General features: G+C 37.5%; 1 protein-coding gene across 2 annotated transcripts in view; it reads right to left on the bottom strand.

The window, feature by feature from the left end:
• Window positions 1-14,268, bottom strand: part of MOXD1 (monooxygenase DBH like 1) — a 117,535-nt gene that overhangs the window by 17,527 nt on the left and 85,740 nt on the right. For both annotated transcript variants that reach the window (XM_019663461.1, XM_019663460.1), the window contains exons 5-9: window positions 5,217-5,396; window positions 4,833-4,935; window positions 3,253-3,419; window positions 2,087-2,278; window positions 7-66 (exon numbers count right to left, since the gene is read on the bottom strand). In XM_019663461.1, the coding sequence (XP_019519006.1) occupies window positions 7-66; window positions 2,087-2,278; window positions 3,253-3,419; window positions 4,833-4,935; window positions 5,217-5,396 (702 nt within the window). The remainder of the gene's footprint in view (window positions 1-6; window positions 67-2,086; window positions 2,279-3,252; window positions 3,420-4,832; window positions 4,936-5,216; window positions 5,397-14,268) is intronic.

Genomic DNA, 14,268 nt, shown 5'->3' with positions numbered 1-14,268 from the left:
TCTTACCCAAGTCATCCGGGCTCTATCTTTTGTGTTGTAGCGACACTCTGTAATTAGATTATCCCCCTAAAACATAAAAGTATGAGCTTCAGATGGGAGTTTTATGCTGTTTTCTTTATCTAATACATTCGTAGGCCAACAGTTTAATTTGCTATATGAAGGGATGCATTAAGTAATTTGATTCAGGAGAAGATCCTTGATCTATTAAGTTCTAAAACTGCTAGTACAATAAGCAAGCAAACAAACAACTGAGCCTCTCTGTGTTCAGGCTGGCCTCCACCATGTTCTAGCTGTATGACCTTAGATAAGGAAGTGAATCATCTGGGCACAATTTATTCATCTAAAAAATAACACTTATTTTGCACAGCTGTTGTGAAGGGATTAAATCACAAAACACAGGGCCAGCCGTGTGGTGCATTGGTTAAGAATTGGCTTGGGATGCCAGTTCTGAGCAGTAGGGCCCAGTTTGGATCCCACATGAGGGCCAATGACACTGCCCTCTACAGCTAAGATGGTGAACAACAGCTCAACCTGGAGCTGGGCTGCCATGAGTCGCCAGCAACGGCGTAGGCTGCAGCCCCTGCTGCAGTGGGCTGCCATAAGCTACTGTGTGTGGCCCGGCAGCCAGCATGAGTGGCCGACAGCTGGTGTGAGCAGCCAAGAGCCACTGTGAGTGGCCATCCAGAGGCCGGTGACAGATCTGCCTCACCCGGGAAGAACACAATGATAATACCAACATGGGCCAGTGAAACAACGTCTTCCACAACTGGACTGAAGAACAAAAGGACAGCAACTTGTCTGTTCCCTTTCCCCAATTCCCCAACATTGTTCCCCTCCCCCAATTCCCCAATAAAATCTTAAAAAAAATCACAAAACACATATTTAATCCTTAGTAGAGATTAGACACTTCATAAATATTAGCCATAGATACTAGTTATTGTGATTGTCTCATTATTTACATTATTTTCTTTAAAGGTCTTTAGTCATGTATTTATTTCCTTACATCAGAATTATGAGGCACATTAATAATAATTTATTGTTCCAGTGTTTTCCAACCTTTTAGACAATTCAGAACACATAGGAAATAATTTTTTATGGTTTTCCACTTCAGGTAAGTAGACAGGCTATTCATGGACCAGAGGTAGCTAGCTCTGGGCGCTAGCCTTCAGGTTTGCCCTCCCCGCCCCACTACTCAGAGGACCCAGGGAGCAGTATCTCAACAAACTTACACTCTACTCACAGCACACCAGTTGGGAAACTCTGAGATAACATAATAAAACTGGTTGGAAAGTTCTGAGACAAGACAACACAATAAAACAGGGTAGAGAATCTGAAAAAGATCAATGTTTCTCAAACTTCATCTTTCTATTCTTAGGGTGTATCAAGGAAATTTTGCGTGTAGAAAATGTATTGCTGTTATTCTCATTTCATAAATAACATAAAAATTGGACTTTTAAGAATGAAATTAGGGTATGAAATTGTATGACTATTGATCTTGATGATCATGGGATAAAAACTTTGGCAAAGTGAAGCATCATAAAAGAAATTGAAAGCCTTCATTATTGTAAGGCATGCGAGTCTCTTCTACGTCCCTCCACCATGACCCCAAGTATTGTGGCAAGTGGGTTACAGTACAAGGAACCATGTCCAAATACCTTTGTCAAATGAAGGAATTATCTTTATATTCATTCTTACAGAAATGAAACTTCTAAAAAATATCCTGTGGTATAAGGAAACCTCTGATTTCACCATTACCATAATTGCAGCCAAAAAGGTTGTTAACTGGGGAGTCAAGTAAGAAAAAAAGCAATGATAGTGCTCATAACCTGATTTTTATTTTCTTTAAATTAACAACTTGAAGTGCCCCTGGGAATAATAAGAAAAATGAGTTTTGATTTTGGAAAACAGATCAAATACATTCCATCTGGGTTGTGCAACACCCATGGTGGGTGGTTTCAAGAATAGGAAGAACAGGAATACTGTGATGAGCAATGCATTTCAACCACTAGAAACTTGGCTAATTCGTAGCAGATATATGTCTCACGAATTTTGTAACCCTTAGTGAAAAACAACAAAACATGCATACTGGTAAGATTGCTCGTTCTTCCTTTAGATACTGAAATTCCTGGAAATTGAAGTCAAAATCGTCGTCATAAGCAAGCAATCTCATTTCCTCCCCTTTGCGAAAATGACGTAACCTGATGCCTCTGCCAGCCAGGTGAGCATGGAGAAGAACAGCAAACACATGGATTCCGCTTGGCTTTTCAGCTTCCAGAGCCTACAAGAGACAAAGCAGAAGACTCACTTAGCCCAAACAAGTGCATGTCCAGACAGTTCACATTAAAAGAGACTTGGAGGGACAGCTGAGAAGAAACGCAAAAGCAATTTAAGCAAATGCATGAGCCACCCAACATTTTGAATTAGGATTTTTCATGACTTATTCCTAGTATGTTATCTTTGTGAAGCAACATTTGCTGGAGAAAAGAAAGGGAACAAATGATGACTGAGGACCTACCAGACCGTTCCTAAATGTTAATATCTCTCTTTTTCCTTTTTTTAGTGAGGAAAGAAGCTCCTGACAAAAAGAGTCCAGTGTGTTAGTAACCTGCAAATTGAAAGTCTTTAAAGAAAAAAAATATTTCCACTTTTCCAGATTAAAATAAAAAACAAAAACAAGTGGGAAAATAGGATTAAATGAATTGTCCACGGTCCTACAGCTAGTAAATAATGTCATGGTAATTTGAATCATGGTCTATATAACTCACAAGAGCATAATGTTTCCAGTTTGCCAGCCTGTCATACTGTCTAAAACCACTCCATCTTCTAATTCATATTCTTATGATCCATGTTGAAATACTTTCATTGAAGAGAAAAGAGCTATAAATGGAAGCAGCCATTATTAAATACTTATATATGGTTTTCTTTTACCCAATCTGTATTTTGATATTAGTTATTCTTGCTCTTCGGTTAGAGAAAGGAAAGAAACTAAAGCAGAGAAAATGAGAAAAACTTTAAAAAAGAATAATGAAGAAAAGAACAATAGAGATGAAAGGTAAAGTCAAGAAAGGAAACTTATACAAACGACGGTAGAAATTGTAAAAGATAAAGTGTCCAATATGAAAGAAACAAAGGAGGTAGGACTAGGAAGGGGAACACGCTGGAAGTTATTCTTGCCTTCAGAATTCAAACACAGTTTTCTAAGAGCATTGATTAATCTATAAATAATAACAGACATATTAAGATGCAACATACCTCTTCCAGGCACTCCGGAGTGCAGTGACCCTCTGACCGGAACTCAGGCATGCCTGGAGGGATGGTGTGGAAGAGGCTTACCCAGAGGCCAGCCTCAATCACCCCAGCATCAAATTTCCTTATGTCTGTTGTATGAAATAACCTCAGTCCAGAATTATCTATTAAGCCTAAAACAAGAGCATATAATTAAAAGTGAGTTTGTATTCTTAAAAAAAAAAATTCCCTATATTCAGTTAAAATGGGTTCATTAACTTTCCTTAAAATGTCACAAAGGAAAGGAACACAAGCAAGGATTAATGGAAGACAATATTTAGCTTCACAAATGAGAATTAAAAGACAAGTCGCCATATTTTCTGCAACCATTTTCGACTGACACAGCATACCATAGGAGAAAAGTTTGTGTTGTCTAGCTGATATATTCCACAATTACCTAACATGAAGACAGAATGAAAATCCTAAAGTCATTCACTAGAACATGGAAGAAGTCAACAAAAGCTTTATTTTATATTGTTTTGAGGTGAAGATCAGTAACATTTATGCAGAGGTGAAACCTTCTTGATCTAGACACCATCTGAAGAGGTAGAAAACTACTAATAATTAAATTTCTTTATTGTCTGCCACCATTCTTTTAATTGCTCAACAGTTATTTAATCAATAATTATTAAGGCATTGTGGGATAAATAAGATACATTCATTGTTGTGACATATTTATGAGGGGGAAAGTATGAATCCAAAACTTCATAAATCTGTTCCACTAACTTTGAAATTAATTGACTCCTTTCTGGTGACTCACCTACCTATGACTACTATATTGATCTTTGGATCTGTTAGCATGTATATAATTTTATATTAATTGGCGGGATTATTTCATTGTTTCTCTCTCCCACTATGCTATAATTTTCACGAGGACAGAAAGTGTCTGTTTTTCACAAACATTATATCCTTAAGCACAGACGCAGTGCACAGTTAGTGTACAGTATTTGCTGAATAATTGCATGAGTCAATGTAAAATCATAACTTTGAGGCGCTTCTGTTGATAATTTCACAGTGAATCTTTCAATTTTGGGTTTTGAATATTATATAAGCAAATTCAGAAATCAAATGTAAATACCGCTCTTCATTTTAATATCATATTACACAGTGTCACTGCATAAGTATCTCTTGAGTATGTTTATGGTTAGCCTATTACATAACAAAATATTTAATATTTTCTAGTGTGATAAATAGTGGTTTTTCATATATGTAGTTAGAAAAAAACATTTCATAAGCCCCATGTATTTGTGACTAATTTACATCACAAAGGGGGAAAGTATATTCTTCGACTTCCTGGTAAATAGCCTGTATATGTTTTAAGATTAGTGACCTCAAGGTCCATTTGTGTTATTCAGCACTGGTTAATGATGCTTGTCCCAGTGTAATTATTAATAGCACCCTCTTTTACTCTAAAAAGTATCCTAATTTAGATCACAAACATGTAGGTTAATTCTTTCTAACACTGGATGCTATTTTATTTCAACTCTAAGGCAGAAATTACAGACTTTTAAAAAATCATAGGTAGAATATATAAAGAATAAACTCACCTTCCTCATAAGTTGGATTGTCATAATGGACTTCCAGGAGCACATAATGAGGATCTAACGGAGTGCCAAGGGATAATCCAACATGAGGTGGATAGGAAAAACCCTAAATAAGGAAAATTGTATGAGGCAGTGTCTTGAAAGACCTTGAAAGCTCTACTTGACTCAAAGTCCAATCATTCTCAAAGGCATTTCAATATTCTGGAAGTCCATTAATCTAGAGCTGATCAAATAAAATGGCTTAAGGAAGGAAGTACTTCCTACAGAAAGAAAAATAAGCCATCTTCATATCAAAAATAGTGTATAGAGCTCTACTTATAAGTATTAGAATCATGGAGAAAAAACGTGATCAGTTTATTGGTACATCTCAGTAATCATTTGCCCCACCTCTCCACCAATGGCCCAGGCAAAAATAACAGTCTCGCAGGTGAGGAACGCATCAGGCATGTTAGGGTGGTAGCACTCGTGGCCATAGTCCAGAACGGTGTCATTAAAATTGCTGCTGCACTGGTAGAGCAGGATGTGATGGACCAGACTCTCATGGCCTCTCTGTATCACTGGCTCAACCTGAACAAGGACAAATGAGAAGGATGCGATAAATTAAATCACCCTACAACACCCCACCATAAGCATGAAACTAACATAAACGATTAACAGTTTCTCAAAGGAATCATTTTCTCAATTATGCAAAGGTTATGTGGTTCAAATATAATTTGTTCTGGAGATGATGACAATGATGACGATAATGATGAGGACAACTACAGCAACAACAAAGACGAGATAGCCGGTTTCTACAAGAATCGTAGGACTTTACTAATATGTGGTTTGTATATTTAACTCACTTTTGTTTCCCTTATCATTTTGCACAGCAGCTGTTTCAACACTTGCTTGCCCTCCTCCAGGCTTCACTTTTCCCTTGTTCCCCTCCCCTGTCCTTTTTTTTTTTTTCACATAGAAAAAAAAATTAAGGCTATAGGCATAAACTCCCTCAGCCTCTCTCTCTCTTCCACCTCCAAATGTTATCTTTACTAATCCCTCCTGGATGTGATAGATGATGTCTCATTCATCTATCTATCTAAGACCTATCTATCATCTATCTATCCATTTATTATCTACCTATCTATTTTCTATCTGATGTTGAGCGTAGTGTTGGGCACAAAATAGGGCTCAATAATAGATATTTTTATCTTAGTAATTAAAATTGAATTCTAGTAAGAATTTTACTATTAGAATTTGGTAAAGAAAAACAAAACAAAACATTGTAGTGATGTGCTCCTATGACATTGCTCAAATTAGGAGAGGGAAAGTAGAAAACAGTGAAAATAGACTAAGTGGTGAGGGTAGTCCTAATATTGAAAGCACGATTCATGTGAGCACCGTCTTTCCATTGTCCCTTCTGTAAGTTCCCTTTGTAACACTTGCCCACTTCAGTCCAGAAACTCAGAGTGAGCTGAGCACATCCTAACATCCCAAAGAACATCATATCCAGAGGAAATGCATGAGGCCTGTACTTAGCCCAGTTGGGCTATAGGTGTTGCCATCACTTACACTGTTCTTTAAACCTTCTGTTCATCTGCCAAAGAAGCCCTGGTGTGTCCCTAAATTTCCAAGAGATTACGAGTAGCTGTCTTAGAGCTCATCCACATTTCTGCTTTCAGCCCTAACTACCCAAATGCAGGGAATGCATTTTGAAACGCTTGCTTGTTCTCTGATTCAGATAAGCACATAAAGATGAAGTATTTTCAGCTATTTTCTCCTAAGGCTTTCCGTTTTGATTTTCTTCAGTTTTTCCTTTTTTTTTTTTTTTTTTTTTTTAGCTAAGCCATCCTGCCACCTGTTGGCAGCTCAGCAGCAGCACAGCTCGGGCCAGGAATCCAACCGCTGTTGCTCAGAGCTCAAACTCTTAAGCGAGCTCTTAATTGACTGAGCCACTCGGCCGGCCCTCCATTTTTTTTTTAATAGGAAACTTTAAGCAGCAAAATTGGGCAATGGTAGGTACATAGCAGGTAGAGAGTGAATAGGCAGCCAGGGGCTCAAGTTTTTAAATCCAGCTTTCTTTTGTGTTGTGCAGTTACACTCACTTACCATATGTACATTTCTAACATCACATTCACAGAAATGACATTGCACATGGCCTTGTTTGCACTCATCTCATCTCTGAAACATTGTACTCCCTGAAGGCAGAAACTGTTTTCTATTTTTCTTGGAAATGACTGTTATTATTCAAGCATGGTTGCATAATATACAAAGATTACACAAAAGGATAACCCAGGATTTCTATTAAGTTTTAGTTTCCACATCTAGTTTGAGCTTTCTTGTGAGACTTGATTTATTTGAGTACCTCAGTGCTCCCAGGGGGACAGGGCACTGCTAATATGTCCGCAGTAAAACATGTCGACACATGTGAAATTTTTGCTATATGCCTTATAAGTTCAGGCAGAACCATTCGGTTGTACTGAGCTCTACAAGGTAGGCCCTAGAAAGGAGCTGTTATGGCAAATAAGAGTTGGCTGTTGCCAAGGCAGCTACAGAAATTAGTGGCCTTCATTGAGGCATAGCAAGAGAAAGCGAAGAGTGTGCATGTAGAGATGTGAGTCGTTCCTGCCATTAAGAAGCTTCAAATAAATTTCTTAAAAGAAACTTAAAAGTGCCTTTTTTTTTAATGTAGGAAGTGCTGAAATCAACACCAAGTTTCTAAACTCTCAATATATTCTAGGAATAATAGTAATTTCTGTCTTTTCTTCAGCATTTACTCTTTGCCAGCCACTGTGTCAGTCATGTCATATTTCATTTAATATTTACAACAAATCTATAATATAAATATTAGTCTCCATTTTACAGATGAGAAATCTGACATGAACTTATCACAAATATATATGTTTCCCCTTACATGTTTGAGGTTAACTAGGTTTCATTACCTTTAATTAAACACATGTGTATCTTGCTTTACTTTTTCTTTTGGGGGGTGAAAAAAAAGGGAGGGAAAATTCCTTCCTTACTTTTCTAAGTATACTGAGCTCATATGAGAAAAACAGGAGGCTATTAGAGCTCTTCTGAGCGACTTCCCTGTACTTATTCTTCCAAGTCTACCCATTTAAAATGTTGCTTGTTGAAACATGAGCAAATCATAGCTCTCCACAAACAACTTGCAATTCAATAAATTAAAAATTAAAACAAAAGGAGAGAGGTGATGGGTGGGATCTGTAATGAGCTGGAAACTTTGTAAATTCCCTTCACTTCTCTTCTTGCCTGTTCTTGTTCCTGGCGCCCTGCTTTATATACTCACCTGAGGCACAGGTTGCTATCCATGTAAAAGCCAGTAAGCCATCTCCAAAGAAGGTTATTCAAAGGGCAGCTGGTTCATAAACAGATGCTGCTTAGGAGGACATTTCAGCCAGAACTAGCAGGGTAGATCAATGGGCTAGAAGATCACGCTGACACGCTCACATGACTATGGTAGGCGAGGAGTATCTGCCTCTTGCTCTCCCCCTTCCCTCATCCTCATCCCTAATGGGGAGAGCCCTTTCAGCAGGACAAGATATCCAACTTATAAGATGCAATCAAGTCAAGCAAAAGAATGCCATCATTGTCCCACAGGTAATCCGCTGTGAAAAAATTCAGGGTTCAAAGCAAAACTTGACTTGCTGATGTGGTGTCCATGGGCCACAGCTCGAATGGACAGCTAAAACTCAGGAAGTGATGGTCCAGTGGGACAGAGATGAAGAAAAGGAATGAAGAAAAGGGAAGAAGTGAGGGAGAGGAGACAGCTAGGAAAGAATTCTCTCCTACTGCAATCCTTAATTCTCATGGGAACTACCATCTTCAAGCATGACCAGGCCCTGCCAACCACTATTGCCCAGTTCAGGGATGGGTGTCCAACACATTATTAATCTTTTCTTGGGATTTTCAAAATATGGAGGAAAAAAATCCATCACTCTCTAGAAGCTGGAGGTGACCGTGGAAGAAAAATTCCAAAGATAAGACAAGACAGTCCTAGCAGGATATGAATATCTAACAAGGTAGTTATTCCTGAAGCCAGCTGCACCTCTGCCATTCTGTGGCTCATTTAGTCAACCTTTCCTCTTATTTTATGAGTCAATACATTCCTGTCTATTTTCTAAGCTAGTTCAAGTCAAGTTTCTGTTACTTGCAACCAGCAGTCCTGATTAATAATCAAACACGAGTTAACTATATATCATCAATTCATCAATATGTATGTGCATTTATGTATGTGCTATTTGATTTTTTTTTTCTCCTCTTCGGAAACTTGCCACATAAAACTACTTTGCTTTTGTTTTAGTCTCATTTTAATTGGATCGGGCTAAGTTAATAACAAAGCTACTTCAATGAATGCTCTTGAAAAGCAATATGAGGGGAAACAAATCACCCACTATAACACACACAAAGTCTTTCTCCTTTGCTTACTGATTCCTGAAATTCCACCAAGGTACTTAGTATTAAGGCTGTTTTACTTGATGACTATACAAGTACCCTTGAGAGAAGGAAAACATTATGACTTACAGTCATTTACTTCAAAATGTGAATTAATTAGGTTTTTTTTGGCCAAACACCTCAAGAATATAAACACAAACAAACCAAAACAAAACAGAAAATTATATTTAAGAAAGGTTGTAACACAGCATGCTTAGTGTACATATTGTTCTTTGAATTTTTAATAGATTATTCATGAAATCTAAGGTAGGTTCTGGAGATATATAGATAGATATAGATATAGACACAGATACAGATATAGATATAGATATAGATATATAGATAAATTTTCAGTTAACAGAGATAGTCAGTAAACTAAAGATCACCTAGCTACTCTAAGAAATTTTAAATTAACATCTATTTGGCCAGCAAGGGGTAGTGAATGACCTGGTGGTCATGAGACGAAGTTCACGTCTCAGCTGTGCTACTAACCAGCTGTGTGACCAGACCTTGAGCAAGTCACATCACATTAGCTCTTACCTTCCACCAGACTCTGAGGTTGTAGTCTATATATAGACTAGATGAATATATACATATACATTTATTTAGTACTCAAAACAACCTTATGAGCTTAGGTAATAGAATTATCACACATTTTATAGATGCAGAAAATAAAACACACATAAGTTAAGAAACTTGCTCAAGTGTCAGAGCCCAGATTTGACCTCAGGTGGCATTGGGTCAGGAGTCAGTGCTGCCAACTGCCGTGCTGATACACTCGTGTCTTTATTGACAAAGTGGTAGATGGGACAGTGCTTCACCAAGACCACTTCAGATCCCTTTCTTTTCTGTGTACCCACCATCCAGGTTCCGGGTGCCTGACTTCTAATCACTTGCACCTGTGACTTTCCTCAGAGGACTGATCTTGGACTCACTTTGTACAGAGCTAGAAGTGCCATAAAATGTTATTCCTCTGGGGATGGTGAAAGGTAAAGGAGTATGAATGTCAGGCAATCTTGCATCAGATGAGAAAAATCCTAAACATATTTTATATTCTCCACAGGTGCTATAGATTGAATATTTGTGTTCCCCCAAAACTTCATATTGAAATCCTAACCCCCAAGGTGATGATATTAGAAGATGAGGCCTTTGGGAAGTCGACTAGGTCATCAGGGCAGATGCCTCATGAATGGGATTACTGTCCCCATAAAAGACCCCAGAGAGCTCCCTCACTCCTTCTACCATGTGAGGACCTAGTGAGAAGACAGCCATCTGTGAGGAAGCACTCCTCACCTGACACTAAATCTGCAGGTGTCTTTATCTTGGACTTCCAGCCTCCAGAACTGCGGGAAATAAATTTCTGTTGTTTATAAGCCACCCAGTCTATGCTATTCAGTTATAGCAGCCTGAACAAACTAAAACAATGGGATTAGACTGAAGGTGGAACTACCGTGTCACACCCTCGCTCCACTTCTCCCCTTCCCTGGCCTCACTCTCCCTTCTAATGTTTTCTCCTGGCACTTCCTTAATCAATCATTTGCACATAAATCCTTGTCTCAAGGGACTGCATCTGGGAACCCAACCTAAGACAAATAACATGATGGAAAGCACTTTTTGGACCACATTTTCTTGGGTTTCAATCCTGCTTCATTACTTTTATTTGTTTGTTTGTTTGTTTAAATATATTTGACATGAAATTGTGTAAATTTAAGGTGAACATGTTAATTTGCTACGTTTATATATTGTAATATGGTTGCCATTGTTATAATAACCAAACTTGCTAAGAGGCTTATCTTAATCCAGCCACAACAAAGAAATGATAATTCTGTGACTTTCTATCTCTCTTTCCTTGTTGCTTAACTTGTCTCTACCTCAATTTCCTTTTCAGCAAATCAGTGATAGTGAGATTTACTGACAAGGTCACTTGAGAATTATGTGGCTGGCATATGTAAAGCAATAGACACCTTGTAGATGCTCAATGAATGATACAAATATCATTATGTTATATTCTGGGTTTGCTAATACATTTTTAACATTGTGTGCACATAGATAACAAGCAAGACTATACAAGTAATCCACTCACAAATTCAAAATCTAATTTTAAGGTATGTATGTTACAAATATTCAGATAAAAATATTATCATGATCAAAGGTTTACTGCAAAATATGTAATCATATGGACTATATATTTATATGTCCCATGTAAGTTTATTTAGGATTTTCAAATTTGTATGTATAAGACTGACATGTATTTTCTTTAGAGGTCTTTTCTCTAAATATGACCTCCCTCCTTTCTCCAAAACTAATTTAGCTACATTGACACTTTTTTTTTTCCCTAAAGCTTACAAGAATTTATTTGAGCCAAACTGATGATAATTGCCAGGAAGCAAAATCTGAACGGATTGAGAAAATGCTCCCTAAACTGACACTTCTTATGTGTGTTTATATACACTTCTGAATATAAAGTTTCCTTATCATTTTGATCTGAATATTTTCTCTCTCAAGCAATGTCATTCATTCATTCATGCATGCATGCACTCAACTAACCAACCCCCATTCCCTCTCCCCAAGAAAATCTATCTATATATGCTCTTTATTACCAAGGGAGGAAACAAAGATGCATCAACCATAAATCTGACAGTCGTACAGTTCATATTCTAGAACAGTAGAAAAGCTAAGGCCAGACAATGAGAGCTTTTGGTTGCATCAATTCCCCTAGAATTCCTCCTACCAGCACCCTGAATTTCTTAGACATACCATTTGATTAAGAATGATTCCCACTTCCCTTAGTGACCTAAACCCATCTATGTGATTCGATCTTTGAGATGAACTTAAGTTGGTCCAATCACAGGACTTTTACATGGTGGCTGACAGAAGAGAGGTCCTCTCCTGTCCCCTGGATGTGAAAGACAGTTGGGGTTGCCATTTCTCTACGATGAGGAGGAAAAAAACCAAAGGATGAAGACAATACAATGTTAAGGAAAGCTGAGAAAGAAGCTTCAGTTCTTGAAATGTATAAACCTCTGGACTAAGGGATTTGCTTGAAACAAACCCAAGCAACACTCCGTTGAATAAAAATGGTTTGATGCTAATAGTAATTATCAACAATTGTTTTCTTCAGTCACCCTTTGCTTCTTTCCACTCTTTAGACAACAATGAAAACTGAGATGAGCACCCAAATTTGGGTTAAGTTAGAAGCTTTGTTAATTCAGACTTCTGAAAAAAATTTAAAAAAGGAGTCCCAAAAATAACAAATAGCTGAGTTCTATAACGTGGGTCTATAATGTGTTTGAAAACTGAATTTTTTTCATGAGAACACTTAATATTTAAAACATGCCAGAGCAATATGACTCATTCTATTTCATATTGTTCATCTGCAAAATGTGCTCACATTACTTTCCAGTCACTGCAATCATCTAGTTCATGCCTCCTGTCTAACCCTGAGTTAAACCAATCGCCACCTACTTAGTTTCTTGGATGTCTAAGTGTTTGCCTTCTGCACAACACTCCATATTCTACCCAAACAATCTTCCCAAATCAGCACTTTCCATTTGGTTAATCTGACCGATAATATTCAAAGGCTCCACTCTACCCATACTGCACTTGATCATGACGACACTTCTTTTTCTGAGATTCAGGGCGTGCTCTCATTGTTTGCACGTCGCCTACGCAGTCTCATGTACATGAATTCTCAGTCATAGAAATCCCTTCCCTCTACATGTTCGGTCTTATCTCCATGATCTGACTTACACTGTTTTCTCCATCCAGGATGTCCCCTTATTCAATTTTGCTTATTAAAATCCTACTCATTCTCGAAAGCCCAGGTTTTGTTTTCGCTGGATGCCTTCTCTGATTATTTTGGCTCCCACTTGCCTTGTTTCTCTGAACTGCTTTCAGGAGGCCATGCTGTGCGGTAGCTAAAAGCCAAACACTTGGTTTGGAATCCAGCGTCTGGCACTTACTAGCTGTGTGACCTGAGGCAAATTACTTAACCTTACTGAAACTCAGTTTTCTTATTTATAAGACTGAAATGACAATCGGTTTTAATCCATTATGAAAAGTCAAGGAGAAAATTTGTCTAGCACATAATAATTTGCCGTAAGCAACTGAAAATTATATTCAGTCCTGTACAACTTAACATATATAGAATGTTTTTGTTGAATGCCATTAGGTCATATGTGAATTTTTTTTCTTCTCAGTTGGAGTAGTAACTCATTGTTTCACCACTTGTTTGCTCACAATTCATTACATGGAGCAGGCTTTTTCAGAGCCTTTTTTAAGTGTGTGTGTTGTAATTAGGAAAATATGCTATCAAGACTAGATCTTGCTAGCTATTCTTTGACATGCTATTGTTTATACCTTTAAAAGTGTAACCTATTTTTAAATGAAAAAATTGAATTGTGTTTCAGATTAACCTGCATGTCAAGTTCTGGTAATTCATGGAGTTGAAAATGCATACAGTTCAAAATCATATAAAGTAGATATGATTTTGCTGTTTCATGCTGCAGAAAAATGGCTCAGAGAACTTTTCCAACAGTTTTATCGGTGAACACAAGGTCTTTAATGCAACAATGCATACATCAAATGTGTGGGTAATTTGGATTTCTGCCAACCCTATTCCAGAGAAGAGAGACACACATGGACCAACATGTTTTATGGAGAATGAAAACTGCAGCAATGGGGAACATCTGATAGGATTATAGTTCCACATCTCAGAATGACAGGAAAAACAGAACTGTGCAATAAAATGTGTGGGTGCTCCAGCTTTACTTTATGTGACCCATCTTCCTATCCTACAGAGGAAAACTAAAAGTTAATAGAGGAAAGAATGAGAAGCAACACTCAGCTGAGAAAACATAACATTTATATCAAACAAAGGGTTAATCCCATGAATATAAAAAGGTTCTGATAAAATAGACCAAAAACCCAATAGTGAAAATAGGCAAAGTACATGAACAAAAATTTATAGCAAAGAGATTACAAAGAAAAAAAAATGTTAAAAGTCATT

Source organism: Hipposideros armiger, unplaced genomic scaffold (genome assembly GCF_001890085.2).
Source record: "Hipposideros armiger isolate ML-2016 unplaced genomic scaffold, ASM189008v1 scaffold_391, whole genome shotgun sequence".
NCBI lineage: Eukaryota > Metazoa > Chordata > Mammalia > Chiroptera > Hipposideridae > Hipposideros > Hipposideros armiger.
This window is presented reverse-complemented; position numbering and strand designations above follow the sequence as displayed.